The sequence below is a fragment of the Aquarana catesbeiana genome, linkage group LG04 (genome assembly GCF_042186555.1).
Source record: "Aquarana catesbeiana isolate 2022-GZ linkage group LG04, ASM4218655v1, whole genome shotgun sequence".
In the NCBI taxonomy this organism is placed as follows: Eukaryota; Metazoa; Chordata; class Amphibia; order Anura; family Ranidae; genus Aquarana; species Aquarana catesbeiana.
In genome coordinates this window covers 138,272,904-138,294,690 of record NC_133327.1, presented here as the reverse complement: position 1 = coordinate 138,294,690, position 21,787 = coordinate 138,272,904, and the positions used below count along the sequence as shown (strand labels likewise).

General features: G+C 42.9%; 1 protein-coding gene across 2 annotated transcripts in view; it reads right to left on the bottom strand.

Annotated features, from left to right (window-relative positions):
• THAP4 (THAP domain containing 4) overlaps nt 1-21,787 on the bottom strand; it is a 40,688-nt gene that overhangs the window by 2,820 nt on the left and 16,081 nt on the right. The window contains exons 1-3 of one of the 2 annotated variants that reach the window (XM_073625762.1): nt 18,588-18,718; nt 12,747-12,906; nt 2,275-2,384 (exon numbers count right to left, since the gene is read on the bottom strand). In XM_073625762.1, the coding sequence (XP_073481863.1) occupies nt 2,275-2,384; nt 12,747-12,906; nt 18,588-18,609 (292 nt within the window). In that variant the 5' untranslated portion in view covers nt 18,610-18,718. Of the gene's footprint in view, nt 1-2,274; nt 2,385-12,746; nt 12,907-18,587; nt 18,719-21,787 lie in introns of those variants that run through there. The other variant, XM_073625761.1, reaches the window with a different exon arrangement.

Sequence of the window (21,787 nt, the reverse complement as noted above, 5' to 3'; positions counted from 1 at the left end):
ACCCAGGCTTAATCAATCCTAATTTAGGTTTGGGCCTAAATTTATTGTACATGTATATAATTGTGAGAGATGGAAGATCTGTCACTGTCTGAAGAGGCAGTTAATGAATGGTCCAGTAGTGAGCCCATGTTCACACTGCTGCAGGATTGAAATCGTGTGAGTTCAGCTGAACTCACACGATTTCATACCCGCATGTCAGTCTGACTTCGGGGGCACAGATATCTATTGAAAAATTGCACCCGAAGTCGCCAAAAGTAGTACAGAAACTACTTTTGGGAATCGGTGCGGTGACGCAAAGTTGGCATCGCACAGATTCGGACGGTACTATTGTTGGCAACAGCCGCCAATTTGGCATGCGACATGTCAAATCGCATCAATGTGAACCTGGGCTGAAAGGATGCATGAGCAGGTGTAAGACTGATTGCCAGGTGGGTGTTGATCTACAAAAAGGGAATCTGGCTAGGCAGCCAGGGCTCCCAACTTTCCAGGAGAAGCATGCAGCAGAAAGCAGCACGCATATGGACAGGCATGCAGGGAGTTTGTGTCCAGGTTTGACCAACAGGCACTTTGACCAGGGTGACCCCTAAAGGGAAAGTTCTGGTCTGGGTGGAGGCAGACTCAGGGAACTGAGCAGTCCAATCAACCAAGAGGCTGTATTGTTGACCAGACTGTCATCTGATGAGAACAGAGTGGGACATTGTCTAGTAGTCAGACAGTGCTCCAATAGGCATTGAGAGGACCAAGTTGAGCAACTCAACAGCCAGGAGGCCAATGCCTTATGTTTTTCTGTCTGTGTGATTCTGATGAACTCCTGCAAATGGAAAGTTTATGTAAAGGAATTTCTCATTTAAAATAAAAGTGGGTTAAAAAAAAAAAAAAAAAAAAAAACACAAATTGGCGAATAGTCCATGTACCTAAAATTAAAAACAAAACAAAAAAAAAAACCAAACAAACAATAGGGCAAATAGGGGTCCAGTTCACCTAAAACAGATATTTCAACTTTTGGTAGCTGCTGAGAGTTAGCCCTCCTGACAGTTTTGTTTATGTCTTAGGGTATTTAAAATGTGAGGTCTTTGTCCTTCAGTTCCTGGGCTTTGGCCAATAATAGGAAGTCCCACCCTTCCTGCTGCATTTTATCTTAAATTTATACTATAGAGAATGCAACAGAAAATACAGATTCTTTATCACTTTATCATGCTCTAGTGAAACTACCAAAAGGTTTAACTATGCATTAAAGAAAAAAAAAACAAAAAAAAAAACTCACACATGTACTCCAACTTCACAATTTATAATAAAAGCTGAACTCCAGGAAGCCTAAATTCTAATTCTCCCTTGCAGTGGAGCTGCACCTACACTTGTAGCGTTAACTGCACATTTCTGTCTAGGGGACTTTATAAAGCACTTATCAAATCCTCCACTCCTGCTGGCTCCTCCAAACTACTAGAACAATCCTTGCCATGCCTCTTATCCCATATGCTCCAGCAGTCTAAGGTTCTTTGACATTCAGCAGTCTAAGGTTCTTTGACATCATAAAGACCAATGCAGGGACCATAGCCCTGAAAAGGATGTGAGGACGCCAAGGAACAGTCCACCGCTGGAGAACTGGGGAGTGCACGCTGCGGGGGAAGCGAAGATTAAGTATGTGAAACTGCTTTTAAAAGCGGTAGTAAACTCAGCAATTCAATTCCTGAAATTCAATACAGCCAGGACACAAATGTGTTTTACACCATTCTGCCTTATCGATTATCTCCCATGGTTTTTGCTTACTTTTTTACAGCAGTTTTTTTTTTCCTATGCCCCTCATCCAAAGCCAGCATCACGTTTACTGTTCTTTTCCGGCACTGATCCTGTATGAAACTTCAGCCCTTTCTTGTAGTAAGGGCGTTTCAGGAAGCTGTGTATTGTGCCGTACTCTTGTGGGATTGCAATGCAGTGGATTACATAGGCACAGCAACCTCTGGAATAGACAGACAGCACACAGAGCATCCTGTGAATCGCCTCAAATGTGCGCATGCGCCGGTGACGTCCTGAAGTTGCACATGGCTCGTTTTCTACAGAACAGCAAAGCCCGTTTACAAACACAGCACCATATATATGGTTTATAAATGATTTTAAAGGACGATAGTGGTAGTAAACTCAACATTCTGACTAAGTCCCCTAGACAAAAGAAATGAGAAGTTAACAAGCTTGCTTCCAGGAGTTAGGCTTTAATAACTACTCAATTAAAATGAAGAATAGCAATAAACATGTGAAAACACTACATTGTAGCAGTACCTATGTTCTGGGCACATACAAATGCCACCTGGTTGGTTCCCGGCTTCACACGGATGAATCCACACTCTCTGTGCAGTGGCTTCCCAGTTTCAGGGTTGGAGGCACAAAACCTGCATAATAACATTACCCATACATATATCATTTCTCATCACATGCCTTCTAAATGCTCTCTTCATGTAATAAATACAACTGTTCCTTCTTTATAACTTGCATCTATCATTCTGGAGTCATATTCAACACTATACCTCCATCATGTGATCTATATCCATTCAGTGATTTATTTGGAAGAATTTGGGACACATTAAATCTTGAAGAAAGAATGGTGTTGTAATGAGTACTGAGATTATTCGTTATATTACAGAAACATACACTGTAAACACAGTCTGCTGTTGATGCACAAAACCCTAATATGAGGCAAATGTATAATCTGGAATGATGGGAGGTTGAAACACCACTTCTGGCAGTTGTCCCATATATACATAGGTCATGGTGAAGCAGCAGCTTTTACCAGCCACAACATGCAAGTGAAAAAGAGCGCGACTGAGGGCTAGTTTACACTTGCTTCAAAACATGGCATCGTACACACTGTTAAAGCTCTCTGAACGCCAGTCAAAAGCCCCGGTCACTAAATAAAATGGTTAGATTACATTCCTGTGTACACCTTGCTTTTGCTTGGTGCTTCAATGAGACTTCAAGCGGGCTTTGCCATAGACTTCTATGGAGGCTTTGAAGCACCACTGAAGCTACATGGTGTATAATTTTTGAAGCAAAGCAAAGCAAAAGCAGGTGTAAACAGGACTGTAAGCTAATCCTTTTATTTAGCGACAAGAGTTCAGAGAGCTTTAACAAAGCCTGTCCGAAGCCTTGTTTTGAAGCAAGTGTAAACTAGCCATTCCATGTGTGTTGAAGCCGAAGTAAGTGTAAACGAGCTCTTATGCCGCGTACACACGGTCAGACTTGCCAACGGGACAAGCTCCGTCGGCATTTCCAACTGAAAAATTTAGAGCATGCTCTCTATCTAAGTCTGTCGGAAATGCCGACAGAAAAAGTCCGATGGGGCATACACACGGTCGGATTATCCGACTAAAGGCTCCCATCTGACTTTTTCTGTCGGAAATTCCGACCGTGTGTATGCGGCATTACAGTCCTGTTTACACCTACTTTTGCTTGGTGCTTCAGTGAGGCTTCGGTGGAGCTTTAATGAGGCTTCAAGCAAGCTTTGCCACAGACTTCTATGGGGGCTTTAAAGACACTCTGAAGCACCACTAAAGCACCATGGGGTATCATTTGTGAAGCGAAGCCAAAGCAAAAGCAGGGGTAAACAGGATTGTAAGCTAACCATTTTATTTAGTGACAGGAGCTTTGACTGGTGTTCAGAGAGCTTTAAAGTGGATGTAAACCCAATGTCATCCTTTCTAAACTACTGCCATTGGGGTTATCTATAAGGACATACATGCCTCCTGCTTTACCTGTCAAATGTCTCCCCTCTGTCTGTTATGAGACCCGAAAAACGGCAGATTCTGTGGGTGGGTCTGTTGTCTGGAGCTCGGTGGGTGGAGTCATGATGTCAGTAGACTCCCCGCCCACCTCTACACTCCCCTTGTCAATATGCATTTTCTCCTTTGTATTTCTAACACTGAACTTCTGCTATGATCTCTAACATCCAGTGAAAAGACATGAAAGTAACCACATGACTTCAGTATGCCAAATCATGCTGAGGTGTGGAACAGCCAATCCTTGCAGAGCTGCTGAAGAAAGCGGGAGTGGGGGTGGGAATTAAAAAAATACTGCATGTGTCTTAGGCTAGTGCACGAGATGTAAATCACCTGTCACTCACAGCAAAGGGGAGGATTTGACAAAGTTTTTCTCTGTTTGTCAAGTTTTATCTCACTGAACAATAAAAGAGGATTGCTCAGAGCTAAATTAACTCTTTGTGGCTAGACTGGGCTCAAATGATAGGAAATCGTATACTCTACATTATGACCAAAAAAAAAAAAAAAAAAAAATCGGGTTTACATCCACTCTAGCCGCTTCAGCCCCGGAAGAATTTACTCCCTTCCTGTCTACTTTCCAAAATGGGGTCATTTGGGGGGGGTTTTATGCAATCTGGGCATTTTATGGCCTTCAAAACTGTGATAGGTAGTGAGGAGTAAAATAAAAAATGTTCACCCTTAGAAATCCTGAAGGCGGTGATTGGATTTCGGGGCCCCGTACGCGGCTAGGCTCCCAAAAAGTCCCACACATGTGGTATCCCCATACTCAGGAGAACCAGCTAAATGTATTTTGGGGTGCAATTCCACATATGCCCGTGGCCTGTGTGAGCAATATATCATTTAGTGATAAACTTTTTGTAATTTTTTTGTAATTTTTTTTTTTTTTTTTGTCATTGTTCAATCACTTGGGACAAAAAAAATAAATATTCAATGGGCTCAACATGCCTCTCAACAATTTCCTTGGGGTGTCTACTTTCCAAAATGGGGTCATTTGTGGGGGTTTTGTACTGCCCTGCCATTTTAGCACCTCAAGAAACGACATAGGCAGTCATAAATTAACCGCTTGGCATCCGCCCTATAGCCGAATGACGGCTACAGCGCGGACCTACATTCCCGGGAGGACGTCATATGACGTCCTCCCCTGTGCACGCTCCCTGCGCGCGCCCTGCAGGGCGCGCGCTGGGCGCGTTGTGATCACCGAGTCACTGATACTCGGCTGATCACCGATCTGTGTAAGGGGCCGGTCCCGGCCCCTTACCATGTGATCAGCTGTCAGCCAATGACAGCTGATCACATGATGTAAACAAAAGATCGGTAATCGTTTTTTTTTTTTTTACTCACGCTGACAGCGCGAGTAGAAAAAAAAGCCGATCACCGGATCGGATGTGAGGGACATCGGTCCCCAAGTGGAAGAGGCACATCTGCCTCATCAGTGCCCAATAAAAGTGCCACCTAATAGTGCCCACAGTGCCACCTAATAGTGCCCACAGTGCCACCTAACAGTGCCCACAAGTACCACCTAACAGTGCCCACAAGTACCACCTAACAGTGCCCACAAGTACCACCTATCAATGCCCACCTGTAGTGCCAATCAGTGCCACCTGCCAGTGCTGCCCATCACTGCCACCCATCAGTGCCCATCACTGCCACCCATCAGTGCCCATCACTGCCGCCTATCAGTGCCCATCACTGCCACCTCATCAGCGTACATCAATGAAGGAGAAAAATTACCCGTTTAAAATTTTTTAAAACAAAATATAAAAAAATAAACTTTTTTAAAAAAAAAAAAAAAATCAGTTTTTTAAATTTTTTTAATAAAAAGTAAAAACCGCAGAGGTGATCAAATACCACCAAAAGAAAGCTCTATTTGTGGTGAAAAAATGATAAAATTTTCATTTGGGTACAGTGTTGTATGACCACGCAATTGTCATTCAAAGTGCGTCAGCGCCGAAAGCTGAAAATTGGTCTGGATAGGAGGGGGGTTTAAGTGCCCAGTAAGCAAGTGGTTAAAGGCTGTGTAAATTCCAGAAAATGTACCCTAGTTTGTAGGCGCTATAACTTTTGCGCAAACCAATAAATATACACTTATTGACATTTTTTTTACCAAAGACATGTGGCCGAATACATTTTGGCCTAAATGTATGACTAAAATTAAGTTTATTGGATTTTTTTTTAGAACAAAAAGTGGAAAATTTTTTTTCTAAATTTTCGGTCTTTTTCCGTGTATAGCGCAAAAAATAAAAAACGGCAGAGGTGATCAAATACCATCAAAAGAAAGCTCTATTTATGGGAAGAAAAGGACGCAAATTTCGTTTGGATACAGCATTGCATGACCGCGCAATTAGCAGTTAAAGCGACGCAGTGCCAAATTGTAAAAAGTCCTCTGGTCAGGAAGGGGCTAAATCCTTCCGGGGCTGAAGTGGTTAATAGTGTATGACCAGCTCTTGTGCGGACATGCAGGTCTTATATTGATATTAGTATAACTTACACAGGTAGATCGCAAAAAAGGAATGAATCTCTAAACTCATTCTACAGACAGCTCATTCCAGCATACATAGATAAAGTTCTGTGTGACAGTTCACATCATTGTTTCCACACTGCTCCAGTGCCACACCCCAAAACTGTCATAATGGTGCTACCATTCTAAGCATTTTTGACATACAAGGTGTCTTTTCACAAGTATATCTCAGTAATAACACTAAGGGCACATTTACACTTGCTTCGGCTTCAACGAGGCTTTGTACTGGCCTTGTTAACCGGTTCCCGACCGGCTCCTGTAGATATACGTCGGCAGAATGGCACGGATGCGCAAAGTAACGTACCTGTACGTTACTTTGAATTTGCCGCCGTGCGCCTGCCACAATCTCCGTGAGTCGGGTCGCGGGTCCCGCGAACTCGATCGCCGCGGGCATACCCGCGAATGCCTCACGGAGAGGACGAACAGGGAGATGCCGTTGTAAACACCATCTCCCCGTTCTGCCTAGTGACAGTGTCACTTGATCTCTGCTCCCTGTAATCGGAGCAGAGATCAGGGACGTCGCATACACAGCCCATCCCCCCTACAGTTAGAATCACTCCCCTAGGACATACTTAACCCCTCCCCGCCCCCTAGTGGTTAATCCCTTCACTGCCAGTGTCATTTACACAGGAATCAGTACATTTTTATAGCACTGATTGCTGTATAAATGACAATGGTCCCAAAAATGTGTCAAAAATGTCCGACATGTCCGCCATAACGTTGTAGTCACAATAAAAATCGCTGATCGCCGCCATTACTAGTAAAAATTAATAAAATGCCATAAAACTATCCCCTATTTTGTAAACACTATAACTTTTGCGCAAACCAATCAATAAACGCTTATTGCGTTATTTTTGGTAAAAAAAAAAAAAAAAAAAAAAAACGCAATAAGCGTTTATTGATTGGTTTGCGCAAAAGTTATAGCGTTTACAAAATAGGGGATAGTTTTATGGCATTTTTATTAATTTTTACTAGTAATGGCGGCGATCAGCGATTTTTATTGTGACTACAACGTTATGGCGGACATGTCGGACATTTTTGACACATTTTTGGGACCATTGTCATTTATACAGCAATCAGTGCTATAAAAATTTTTGATTTTTGATTTTACTCCTCACTACCTATCACAGTTTTGAAGGCCATAAAATGCCCAGATTGCGTAAAACCCCCCCAAATGACCCCATTTTGGAAAGTAGACACCCCAAGCTATTTGCTTTGAGTCATGTTGAGTCCATGGAATATTTTATATTTTGACACAAGTTGCGGGAAAGTGACAATTTTTTTTTTTTTTGCACAAAGTTGTCACTAAATGATATATTGCTCACACAGGCCATGGGCATATGTGGAATTGCACCCCAAAATACATTTAGCTGCTTCTCCTGAGTATGGGAATACCACATGTGTGGGACTTTTTGGGAGCCTAGCCGCATACGGGGCCCCGAAAACCAATCACCGCCTTCAGGATTTCTAAGGGTGTACATTTTTGATTTCACTCTTCACTGCCTATCACAGTTTCGGAGGCCATGGGATGCCCAGGTGGCACAAACCCCCCCCAAATGACCCCATTTTGGAAAGTAGACACCCCAAGCTATTTGCTGAGAGGCATGGTGAGTATTTTGCAGCTCTCATTTGTTTTTGAAAATGAAGAAAGACAAGAAAAAAACATTTTTTTTTCTTTTTTCAATTTTCAAAACTTTGTGACAAAAAGTGAGGTCTGCAAAATACTCACTATACCGCTCAGCAAATAGCTTGGGGTGTCTACTTTCCAAAATGGGGTCATTTGGGGGGGGGGGGGGGTTTGCCACCTGGGCATTCCATGGCCTCCGAAACTGTGATAGGCAGTGAAGAGTGAAATCAAAAATTTACGCCCTTAGAAAGCCTGAAGGCGGGGCTTGGTTTTCGGGGACCCGTGCGCGGTTAGGCTCCCAAAAAGTCCCACACATGTGGTATCCCCATACTCAGGAGAAGCAACAGAATGTATTTTGGGGTGTAATTTCACATATTCCCATGGCATGTTTGAGAAATATATCATTTAGTGACAACTTTGTGCAAAAAAAAAAAAAAAAAATTGTCTCTTTCTCGCAACTTGCGTCACAATATAAAATATTCCATGGATTCGACATGCCTCTCAGCAAATAGCTTGGGGTGTCTACTTTCCAAAATGGGGTCATTTGGGGGGGGGTTTTGAACTGTCCTGGCATTTTATGCACAACATTTACAAGCTTATGTCACACATCACCCACTCTTCTAACCACTTGAAGACAAAGCCCTTTCTGACACTTTTTGATTACATGAAAAAATTATTTTTTTTTGCAAGAAAATTACTTTGAACCCCCAAACATTATATATTTTTTTAAAGCAAATGCCCTACAGATTAAAATGGTGGGTGTTTCATTTTTTTTCCCCACACAGTATTTGCGCAGCGATTTTTCAAACACATTTTTTGGGGAAAAACCACACTTTTTTAAATTTTAATGCACTAAAAAACACACTATATTGCCCAAATGTTTGATGAAATAAAAAAGATGATCTTAGGCCGAGTACATGGATACCAAACATGACATGCTTTAAAATTGCGCACAAACGTGCAGTGGCAACAAACTAAATACATTTTTAAAAGCCTTTACAGGTTACCACTTTAGATTTACAGAGGAGGTCTACTGCTAAAATGACTGCCCTCGATCTGACCTTCGCAGTGATACCTCACATGCATGGTGCAATTGCTGTTTACATTTGACGCCAGACCGACGCTTGCGTTCGCCTTAGCGCGAGAGCAGGGGGGGCAGGGGTGCTTTTTTTTTTCTTTATTATTTTTTTGCTTTTTTATCTTTTTTAAATCATTTCAAGGAATGTAAATATCCCCTATGATAGCAATAGGTATTGACAGGTACTCTTTTTTGAAAAAATTGGGGTCTATTAGACCCTAGATCTCTCCTCTGCCCTCAAAGCATCTGACCACACCAAGATCGGTGTGATAAAATGCTTTCCCAATGGCGCGGTTTACATCCGGCGAAATCTAAGTCATAAAATGCTCGTAGCTTCCGGTTTCTTAGGCCATAGAGATGTTTGGAGCCACTCTGGTCTCTGATCAGCTCTATGGTCAGCTGGCTGAATCACCGGCTGCATTCTCAGGTTCCCTGTTGAGACAGGAGAGCCAGAGAAAAACACGGAAGACGGGGGGGGGGGGGGGGGGGGGGGGCATTCCCTCCCACTGCTTGTAAAAGCAGTCTAGAGGCTAATTAGCCGCTAGGATTGCTTTTACATGAAAGCCGACTGCTGGCTAAAAAGAATGATACCAAGATAATACCTAAACCTGCAGGTATCATTCTGATATAATCACTCAAAGTCGTGAATGGCGTACCTGAAGACAAAAAAAATGGTTAACAATAAAGCACAGTAAACGGTAAAGTATAAAAAATTGCATACCTGAACAGCAAACATGATAAAACATAATAACAATAAAACATTTCAGAATAGAATACAGTAAAAAAGAGCAGAACAATAGAGAGAATAGAGAGAGAGAGAGAGAGAGAGAGAGAATAGAGAGAGAGAGAGAGAGAGAGAGAGAATAGAGAGAGAGAGAGAGAGAGAGAATAGAGAGAGAGAGAGAGAGAGAGAATAGAGAGAATAGAGAGAATAGAGAGAGAGAGAGAGAATAGAGAGAGAGAGAGAGAATAGAGAGAGAGAGAGAGAGAATAGAGAGAATAGAGAGAGAGAGAGAGAGAGAATAGAGAGAGAGAGAGAGAGAGAGAGAGAGAGAGAGAGAGAGAGAGAGAAGAGAGAGAGAGAGAGAGAGAGAGAGAGAGAGAGAATAGAGAGAGAGAGAGAGAGAGAGAATAGAGAGAGAGAGAGAGAGAGAGAGAGAGAGAGAGAGAGAGAGAGAGAACACAATAAAACGACAACTATTTTTTTTTTAATTTATATTTTTGTTTGTGTTTTTTTTTTTTTTTTTTACACTTTTTTTTGTAACTGTACCTTTTATAACTGTAACCGGTTCCAGGTTCGGGTCTCTCAAAATGCGATGGCATCCTGGGAGACCCTGTGAAAGTGTGCCTAGTCTGTGCAATGCTGTACCCTACGCTAATACTCAACTAGTGAATGGTAGCGTTCAAAACATTCACCAATGCAAAAACCAGGATTGTCAGGACAGGAGGGACAATAATAGCGGGTGTCACGCCTATATCCGCGCTTGCTGCAGACACAACATCTTTTTTGGGGGGGGTTCGCTGGGTAGGGGTACTCGGGAGGACATAAAGAAAATGCCTCTCATGCAGCCGACTGCATTTGGTTGGGGATGTGAATGGGGGAAGTACGGGCGCTGCAGAAGTGGTGGGTTCCCAATTAGGATTGGCGAATGCAGCAGGAAGGGCATTATGGGCACGACGGGCCTGTGTTTGTCTTCTTGGTGGCAGCGGGACACTACTTGTGCTTGCCACCTCACCAGCTTGAACTGCACTTATGGGACTCGCCACGTCACCAAGTGTTACTGCAGTGCTGGTTTGACTACGACCGGGGTGTACTAGGCCACTGGTGCTTGCCAATTCACCAAAACGCTACCAAACAAACTGTTAGCGATCGCAGGGATCAGGCCTGACTCTGCGAACGCTGCAGTTATGCGTTTAGTGTTTTGTAAGTGACAGTGATCGATCGATACTGCACTTGGGTGGGCTGGGCCGGGCCAGGCGGAGGGGCAAAACGCAGGTGCTAGCAGGTATCTGGGCTGATCCCACTAACACTGCGTTTTTGGGAACCCTAAACTGCTGGGGACGCCAGTATAGATCTGATCAGATCAGATATTGATCCGTTCAGATACTATACCACTAAGGGAGGTGTACGGTGCGTGCGTGGGTGTTAGCGGTACTGGCACTAACCTGACGCTGCCTGGGGCAGGTGCTTGCCAGTTCACCAAAAAAACTGTTAGCGATCACAGGGATCAGGCCTGACTCTGCGAACGCTGCAGTTATGCGTTTAGTGTTTTGTAAGTGACAGTGATCGATCGATACTGCACTTGGGTGGGCTGGGCTGGGCCGGGCGGAGGGGAAAAACGCAGGTGCTAGCAGGTATCTGGGCTGATCCCGCTAACACTGCGTTTTTGGGAACCCTAAACTGCTGGGGACGCTAGTATAGATCTGATCGGATCAGATATTGATGCGTTCAGATACTATACCACTAAGGGAGGCGTATGCTGCGTGCGTTGGTGTTAGCGGTACTGGCGCTAATCTGACGCAGCCCGGGGCGACGCATATCACCGCCGGGCGATCAGGGGGCTAAACCTTTATTCGGTAATAAACGGCGGGTGCCCTGACACTATAAAAAATAAACGAACTACCAGCGTCAACCGTAACGGTTATACGGTGATCAGCGGTGAAAGGGTTAACTAGGGGGCAATCAAGGGGTTAAAACATTTATTAGGTAGTATATGGGGGTCCCTGTCGCTATAAAACGTTGACGGCGAACCTAAATATTTACGTCCCTAACTAGCATCACCAATACAGCGATCAGAAAAATGATCGCTTAGCGACACTGGTGACAGGGGGTGATCAAGGGGTTAAAACTTTATTAGGGGGGGTTAGGGGGGTACCCTAGACCTAAAGGGGGCTAACACCAACTGCCCTACCACTTCTAACTGTCACAAACTGACACCAATGCAGTAATCAGGAAAAAAAAAACAAAAAAAAAAAAAAAACACTGCTTGGTGTCAGTGTGACGGGGGGGGGGGGGTGAGGGGTGATCGGGGGGCGATCGGGGGTGTGCCTGGCATGTTCTACTGTGTGTGTGTTCACTCACTGTGAAGTCTTCTCTCCTCGGCGCCGGAACGGAAACTGCCGAGGAGAGGTGACATCACATCCTCTGCCTGTGTGTACTATACACAGGCAGGGGATGTTTCTCATTGGCTGGGAGCGATCGCGAGGGGGGGGGGGCCACGATCGGATGGCCACCCCCTCGCCTCTCAACGCTCCCAGACCGAAGCCGACCGCCGCTGGCACCGGGGGGGGGGAGTCCGATCGGACCCCCCGCCCAAAGGGAAGGCAATCACGTACCAGGTACGCGATTTTGCCTGCCCGTGCCATTTTGTTCACGTATATATGCGTGAGGCGGTCGGCAAGTGGTTAAAAGATTTTATGGTCAGCTTACCGACTAAACAGCATGAATTGATGAATTTCCTACTGTGGTTTTTGTATTCTGACAGCTGGCACTGGTGGCTGTCAGAATACCCGCACAGCAGCTGTATTGAACTAAATTCAGACAAATTTTCTGTTTGCGCCTTCAATCTTTCAATCGAAGAACGTCAGGCAGGAGTGTGACAACAGGGCCACCGATGGAGTGAATTTCAGTCGGTTCATCAGGAACCAGCTGAAATTGGCATATCATATGAAGAATAATGACTGTATAAAATCAGGGATAATTATTTTTGACCATTAGCAAACAGCAAATCAATCTTTCGTCTACAGGCTACTCACGTGAAATTCAGCATAGGCTGGCCAACGTGTGATATGACAGCTTTCTCCATGTAGCGAAATGATGGTATAGAGGGAAACTCACCCTCCCCAAGGGGATCAGACACCCAGGTCCCCAGCATCCATGCCAAAGGGGCCACCACAGGGTTCAAAGGTGGTGCATCTGTAATTCACACAAAATATAAATGTTACCAGTCACGGTGGATAGGAAAGGAGCCAATAATAGTTTTTTTTTACTAGAGGCATATATTCTGAAGTTTTAGTTTAGGGGAAGCAGGCAAGTAAAAAAAATTATAAGAATTTTGGTGCACAAGTTCCACTGAGTGCTGTAATGACCGATTGGTGCCGCTGACCAAATTCTTCAAAAGAGATTTATTAATCACACACATTTAAAAACAGCCTCTTCTGTCCTCAATGAAGGGGCTATTCTGGGCTCTGCAATATCACTGCTGTTTTTTTTTTTTTTTTTTTTAGGTCTGTGATTAATAAAAGGCTCTAAACTGAGCTTGTGATATGCTGGTGATGCTTCTGCAGGTATAGGACCTGGAGAGGTTGTTGAGAGGGAGAATTAACCCCTTCCAGTCCAGGCCAATTCTGACATTCTCCTCCCACATGTAAAAATCAGAATTTATATTTTTTTAAGCAGAGGCCCTAGAGAATAAAATGGTGGATGTTGCATATTTTTGTGTCGCACGATATTTGCGCAGCAGTTTTTCAAATGTTTTGGAATAGATACACTTTAAAAGGTTTTTAATGTGCAAAAACACAAAATAATACCCAATGTATTTGGTAAAATATTAAAAGGATGATGTTTCGCTGAGTAAATAGATACCAAACATGTCAGGCTTTAAAACTGCATACACCCATGGAACAGCGCCAAACTAAGTTACCTAAAAAAACTCTAGGCAATGCTTTAAAAGCCTTTATAGGTTACCAGTTTAGACTTATGTTGCGTACACACGACCGGCTTTGCCGTTGGAATAAACTCCAACGGTTTCTCCAACGGAATTCCGCTGAAGCGGTCTTGCCTACACACGATCACACCAAAGTCCGACCGTCCAGAACGAGGTGACGTACAACACGTACGACGGGACTAGAAAATGTAAGTTCAATAGCTAATAGCTTCCATCTTGTACTTGCTTCAAACTTGCCGCCTTTTATAAACAGTGAAGGGACAGGAACTGGTTAAAGGACAACTATAATAAAAGAACAGTTATCTTTTTTGAAATGCACACATGTATCACATCCAACACAAACATTGTGTTTATTTTTCATCTAGTTATACATGCAGGGCACTCAACTACCCCCATGGTGTTGTATGAACACCAACTGCTAAGACAAGTGCAATGCAAGTCAAATCTTCTGAACTTGCCAACTTTCAGGTATTTATATGACAGAGGAGACAAAAAGATATGAGAATGTGAGAGAGAAAGAAAAAAAAAAAAAAAAAACAAACAAACAAAAAAACCCCCAAAAAACTACCTACATGAGGCTGCGACCTATAGTTACCCACCAACACACCCTTAACCTGAAAATTTCCACATCCTCAAAACTCACAATGTTGGCTACTATAAATTCATATACCTTTACTTCCACTCAAAGCATACTGTGGGAGAGATGTTCTAAAACTGGAGCATTCAGTATCGGGTGCAGCTGTGCATGGTAGCCAATCAGCTTCTAACTTCAGATTGTTCAATTAAAAGTGGTTGTTAGGCCAATTAGTGTTGTTGCTACAATCCTCTCAGTCATAACAAATTCTGTACCCCACTGTATGCGTTTTGTAAAAAATCCACCAATACCTTATTTTATAGCGCCGGTCACATGAACGGCCGCCTCTCTCCTCTTCAGGTCTGACAGCAAAGTGGGCGGAGCCAAGAAACCCCCACTGACATTGGCCAGGAGGAGAAGAGAAAGAGATGGCCAGTCACATGACCACCAATCGGTGCTATAAAATAAGGTATTTATCAGCAGATTATTTACAAAAACACATACTACAATCCTCTCTGTTATAATAAATGCTGTGCCCCACTGTAACAAAACAAACTTATGATACCAGCAGGAAGGGGGCGGCCACTGGTATGAGCTGACAGGCAGGGGAGGACGACACAGGAGAGCAGGGCTGCGGATGACGGAGGCATGTAAACTCACCACGGTGTCAGGGCTCAGCAGCCATGATAAACTGTGGTCAGTTTACAGTGGGAAGGGCAGAAAGTGGCAGGATCAGTCAGGTATTTCAGGTGATACAGGGGAAAAAAAAAGCACAAGAACTGCTTTAAGGGAACAGGATTTTTTTTTTTTTTTTTTTTTTTAGGGTAACAAACGCTTTAAGCTTCGATAATAAAACCTGGAAGCTGATTGGTTTCTTTGCAGAGCTGCACCAGATTTTGCACTCTCCAGTTTTAGTAAATAACCCCCACTGTCTGTATCGTTGCATTAAATAAATAAATATGTAGATTTACAATATACATTTATATTGTATCTCGCAAAAGTGAGTACACCCCCTCACATTTTTGTAAATATTTTATTATATCTTTTCATGTGACAACACGGAAGAAATTACACTTTGCTACAATGTAAAGTAGTGAGTGTACAGCTTGTATAACAGTGTAAATTTGCGGTCCCCTCAATAACACACACAGCCATTAATGTCTAAACCGCTGGCAACAAAAGTGAGTACACCTCTAAGTGAAAATGTCCAAATTAGCCATTTTCCCTCCCCAGTGTCATGTGACTCGTTAGTGTTGTAAGGTCTCAGGTGTGAATGGGGAGCAGGTGTGTTAAATTTGGCGTTATCACTCTAACTCCCTCATACTGGTCACTGGAAGTTCAACATGGCACCTCATGGCAAAGAACTCTGAGGATCTGAAAAAGGGAATTGTTGCTCTACATAAAGATGGCCTAGGCTATAAGAAGGTTGCCAAGACCCTGAAACTGAGATGCAGCACGGTGGCCAAGACCATACAGCAGTTTAACAGGAAAGGTTCCACTCAGAACAGGCCTTGCCATGGTCGACCAAAGTTGAGTGCACGTGCTAAGCAACATTTCTAGAGGATATCTTTGGGAAACAGACCTATAAGTGCTGGCAGCATTGCTGCAGAGGTTGAAGGGGTGTGGGTCAGTCTGTCAGTGCTCAGACCATACGCCGCATGCTGCATCAAATTGGTCTGCATAGATGTCATGCCCAAGAGGGTTAAGGTAGTGCTGGAAAATAATGGTGGCCACACAAAATATTGACACTTTGGGCCCAATTTGGACATTTTCACTTAGGGGTGTACTCACTTTTGTTGCCAGCGGACATTAATGGATGTGCGTTGAGTTATTTTGAGAGGACAGCAAATTTACACTGTTATACAAGCTGTACACTCACTACTTTACATTGTAGCAAAGTGTAATTTCTTCAGTGTTGTCATGTGACAAGATATAATAAAATATTTACAAAAACGTGAGGGGTGTACTCACTTTTGTGAGAGATCATCATTATACACACACATACAGTTGTGCTCATAAGTTTACATACCCTGGCAGAATTTATGATTTCTTGGCCATTTTTCAGAGAATATGAATGATAACACAAAAACCTTTATTTCTCTCATGGTTAGTGTTTGGCTGAAGCCAATTATTATCAATCAACTGTGTTTACTCTTTAATTCATAAATCACAACAGAAACTACCCAAATGACCCCGATCAAAAAAGGTTTACATACCCTGGTGATTTTGGCCTGATAACATGCGCACAAGTTGACACAAAGGGGTTTGGATTGCTATTAAAAGGTAACCATCCGCACCTGTAATCTGTTTGCTTGTAATGTGTGTGTGTGTGTGTGTGTGTGTATGTGTAAGTGTGTAAAAGGTCAATGAGTTTCTGGACTCCTGACAGACCCTTGCATCTTTCATCCAGTGCTGCACTGATGTTTCTGGATTCTGAGTCATGGAGAAAGCAAAAGAATTGTCAAAGGATCTGCGGGAAAAGGTAGTTGAACTGTATAAAAAAGGAAAGGGATATAAAAAGATATCCAAGGAATTGAGAATGCCAATCAGCAGTGTTCAAACTCTAATCAAGAAGTGAAAAATTAGAGGTTCTGTTGAAACCAAACCACGGTCAGGTAGACCAAACTAAATTTTCAGCCACAACTTCCAGGAAAATTGTTCGGAATGCAAAGAAAAACCCACAAATAACTTCAGGTGAAATACAGGACTCTCTGAAAACATGTGGTGTGGCTGTTTCAAGATGCACAATAAGGAGGCACTTGAAGCAAGATGGGCTGCATGGTCAAGTCACCAGAAGAAAGCCATTACTACGCAAATGCCACAAAGTATCCCGCTTACAATACCCAAAACAGCACAGAGACAAGCCTCAAACCTTCTGGCACAAAGTCTTTTGGAGTGAGGAGACCAAAATTTAGCTTTTTGGCCACAACCGTAAATGCTACATTTGGAGAGGAGTCAACAAGGCCTATGACGAAAGGTACACCATTCCCACTGTGAAACAAGGAGGTGGATCACTGATATTTTGGGGATGTGTGAGCTACAAAAAGGCACAGGAAATTTTGTCAACATTGATGGCAAGATGAATGCAGTATGTTATCAAAAAAATACTGGAGGAACATTTGCATTCAGCCAGGAAGCTGCACATGGGACGTAATTGGACATTCCAACATGACAATGATCCAAAACACAAGGCCAAGTCGACCTGTCATTGGCTACAGCAGAATAAAGTGGAGTTTCTGGAGTGACCATCTCAGTCTCCTGACCTCAATATCATTGAGCCACACTGGGGAGATCTCAAAACGTGCAGTTCATGCAAGACAGCCCAAGAATTTACAGGAACTGGAGGCTTTTTGCCAAGAGGAATGGGCAGCTTTACAATCTGAGAAGATAAAGAGCCTCATCCACAAATACCACAAAAGACTTTAAGCTGTCATTGATGTTAAAGGGGGCAATACACGGTATTAGGAACTGGGGTATGTAAACTTTTGATCAGGGTCATTTGGGTAGTTTTTGTTATGATTTAAAAAGGTTAAAACATAGTTGATCCATAATAAATGGCTTCAGCCAAACACTAACCATGAGTGAAAGAAATTTTTGTGGTATCATTTATATTCTCTGAAAAATGGCCAAGAAATCATAAATTCTGCCAGGGTATGTAAACTTATGAGCACAAATTATATAATATATTTTTGATTATTAAATCTCCAGCCAACATTTTAAAGTACAGGTTTGAAACAGAATACATACTCAAATACTTTAAGGGCCCGTTTACACTAATGCATCATGTGTTACAGTACTGCAGTGTGATTCAGAATGACAATCCAATGCTACCCCACAATGCAACAATCCTACCTTGCAGCACACAGTAGTGCATTGTATTTCAAAAAAGGGGTCGCACCCAGTTTTAGGTACGTTAGTGCTTTGGCAGCTCATTCATTTTAAACAAACTGCCTTATTGCAATGCGAGTTAATACACCACGAACAAGTGAACAGTACATCATACAGGAGACACTGACTAAACAAAAGTCATTTTAGAGTCACGAGTATAGAAAATCTTTGGCCCAGGAACTACAAGACCAAGCATGGCTAGCTTGCTAAAATGCACCAGTAAACACTACTGACAAATCTTTTCTTTGCATCTTGAATGCTCCTTTGAAATATTTGCCAGTAGAGAGGTTACAGAAATGTGTACACAATTACACTATTTTTATACTAAAACTTGAACACCGTGGTTTGAATTTGCTGATAAAAACAAAACAAACCAGTATGCATACAATTAGTCAGGCATATTCTGCAGAGAGATATTCTCCACTGTATCCCAATGTATCCTAATGACTAATCATTGCAGTATTTCACCTGTGCTAGGCTCCAGGGCCATTTCTCTTCCTTGTTCTTCTAGGATGTGACATCACACAGAAGCAGTGCACTCTGGGTCATGTAGCTTCAGGTTACACTTCCTAAGGGCTGTAAATGATTACTCTAATGTTGTGATGACAGAGAACGCTACATGAAATTAAAATAACCAGCTCTCTATAAATAGAACGCCCTCCATACTCTAAATATGCCTAATATTTTTCTGGGCAGCAATAGGAGATCGTGCATAGTTTTACACGCTGTGTACACAAGATGGACGGTCACTTAAAATCTATACATGGAAACTGAATACATTAGTGCAGTGCAGAAGCATAAAAAACAAAAAAACAAAAATAGAAAACAGAAGACTTGGAGCTCATTCACTTGTGCAATTAGGGCAGGACAGTGGATTCCTGCAGATGGGATCACAGATGTATGTTAACAGCAGCAGCCTGGAAGCTTGTACATCGCAATGACAGGCTGGCTGGTCACATTTATTCGCACATCCAGCAGTTAGGGACAGATGCTCGATCCTGGATGCAGACAAATTGCTACAAGGGTTGGACATCTGTTCCTAACCGCAGGTGACCACTGGATGTGTCTATACAAGTGGACAGCTTCGGCTCCTGTTTGCCGGTCATTGCTTTGCACAGGCTTCCTGGCTGCAGAAGTTCACATATACCTGTGATCCCAGCGACAGGAATCTGCTGCCTGGTTCTAATAATCCAAAGAAGCCCTTAAAGTGGTTTTGTACCTGCGCGGTAGAGGTATAATGTGCTAGTATGTACCGCATACTAGCACAATATGTTAAACTTATCTTAAAACGAAGCTCCTCCAGCGCCAAGATGTCAGCGCTGCAGACGCTCCCATCTTCCCCCGTCTTGCTTCCGGGTTCGCGGGCTCTGGCTCTGTGATTGGCCGGTGCCGTGATGACGTCGTGTTCATGGCACAAGGAACAAAAGGAAGGGCAAGGGTGGCCATTCCTTCAGAGCGCATGCGCCAGTCACGTCACTGGCTGCATGTAATGTAAATATCTCCTTAAAGGTGCACGTTTAGGGGATATTTATACTACATATAGGTAAGCCTTATTATATGCTTACCTATAGGGTAAATGTCAGGAAAGGTTGTTTACCTTTACAAAAAATAAAATAGATGCAAATTTTTTTTTTTTTTTGCAGGACAAAACATACATTTATTATTCTTTTGTTAGGAACCTGTAAAGCATTGAATGCTACAGTTCTGCAGACTGTGTGTAGCTGTCTGTCCATACCTCTGATACCAGCAGGCAGTTGCACTGTGACAGGAAGCTCAATGAACCACCACAGCACTCAACACATAGTCTGTTGGCCCTTGTAGTTTTCCCATTCACAGAACTCTGGATGGATGACACGGCCACATTCCTTTTCAGATTGTGACAGCTAGCGGGAGTGTGAAGATCCTCTGCTAGCTGTCAAAACAGGGGGTCGGGGGAGGGGATCGGGGGGGGTGCAGTGCATAGGTAACATGCTATACTCTAAGAAAAAAAAAGAAAGTTATTGCTCTGCAAAAGTAAAAACAAGCTCTCACTGCCATATCCAATCTGTTTCAGGTACTTTCCTCCCTCACTGCTCTGCAACCCAGTGTTTGTCCTCTTAGGCTGGATTCACACCTATGAATTTTTAGTGCTTTTTGCATTTTGCAGATTTGCACTACAGAACGTGTTCCATAGGAAACCATAGTAAATGGACTGTAGTGCAAATCTTCAAAATGCAAAAAGCACTAGAAAAGCATAGGTGTGAATCCAGCCTGAGGCCCGATTGACACCTATGCATTTATTCACACCTATGCATTTTTAGTGCTTTTTGCATATTTGCAATACAGTCCATTTACCATGGTTTCCTATGAAACACGTTCTGTAGTGCAAATCTGCAAAATGCAAAAGCACTAAAAATGCATAGGTATGAATCAGGCCTTAGGATGAAAGACACCCACTTCCTGTGAGCATGGGGGGGGGGGGGGTCAAAGAACTGTCCCCTTCAGATGCCCTGAACTCACAGAATACTACAAGAATTGGTGCCACATAATGGTGTGGCACTGGTCTCTGCAGCATTCAGGACTTGCCAATACCTTGAGAAACACTTATGCCCCGTACACACGGTCGGAAAAATGTCCGATCGGAGCGTGTTGTCGGAAATTCCGACCGTGTGTGGGCTCCATCGGACATTTTCCATCGGATTTTCTGACACACAAAGTTGGAGAGCAGGAGCTAAAATTTTCCGATAACAAAATCCGTTGTCGGAAATTCCTATCGTGTGTACACAAATCCGACGGACAAAGTGCCACGCATGCTCAGAATAAATAAAGAGATGAAAGCTATTGGCCACTGCCCCGTTTATAGTCCTGACGTACGTGTTTTACGTCACCGCGTATAGAACGATCGGATTTTCCGACAACTTTGTGTGACCGTGTGTATGCAAGACAAGTTTGAGCCAACATCTGTCGGAAAAAATCCTAGGATTTTGTTGTCGGAATGTCCGAACAAAGTCCGACCGTGTGTACGGGGCATAAGACTCATGACATCACACAACTGAACCAAAAACTCATGGAGAGAACCCATCAAGAAATACTGACATGAATGGATCATTTTTCTGTGAAAAGTTAGTAAACCCCATGAAAATGGTTTACTTTTTCAACATATGTGAATAGGCAAATATGGGATTGCCAATGTGTACAGATGAAGGTAATATACTTGAATAAAAACACACAGAAAATTTACCCTGTCAATTATTTGTACAAGAGAAATATCAATAGATGTAATTTTGTGCTGTGGAAAACATAAGTACACCCTTGGCCTCAGAATCTGGCATTTCCCCCCTTTATCAGAAATGACACCTTGTAGGTATTCTGCAGAACGGTCCTCCAGTCTCTAACACTGACCATCCCTCCATGCAAAATTCCTTCAGTTGCAAAATGTTTGCGCGTTTCCTCACATGAACTATCTGCGTCAAATAACCCCCTGCATTCCAATGGGATTTAAATCAGGGCTTGTCTAGTACAGACTATAACCCTCCATTTTTTTTATGAGCCATTACTTTGTGGATTTGCTAGTGTGCTTCAGATCGTTAAAAATCCATTCCTGGTTCAGCTGTAGCTTTCAGACAGAAAGCTTCACAGTCTCATCAAGCACATTTTGATAAAATGTAGACTTAATAAGTGTCCCAATG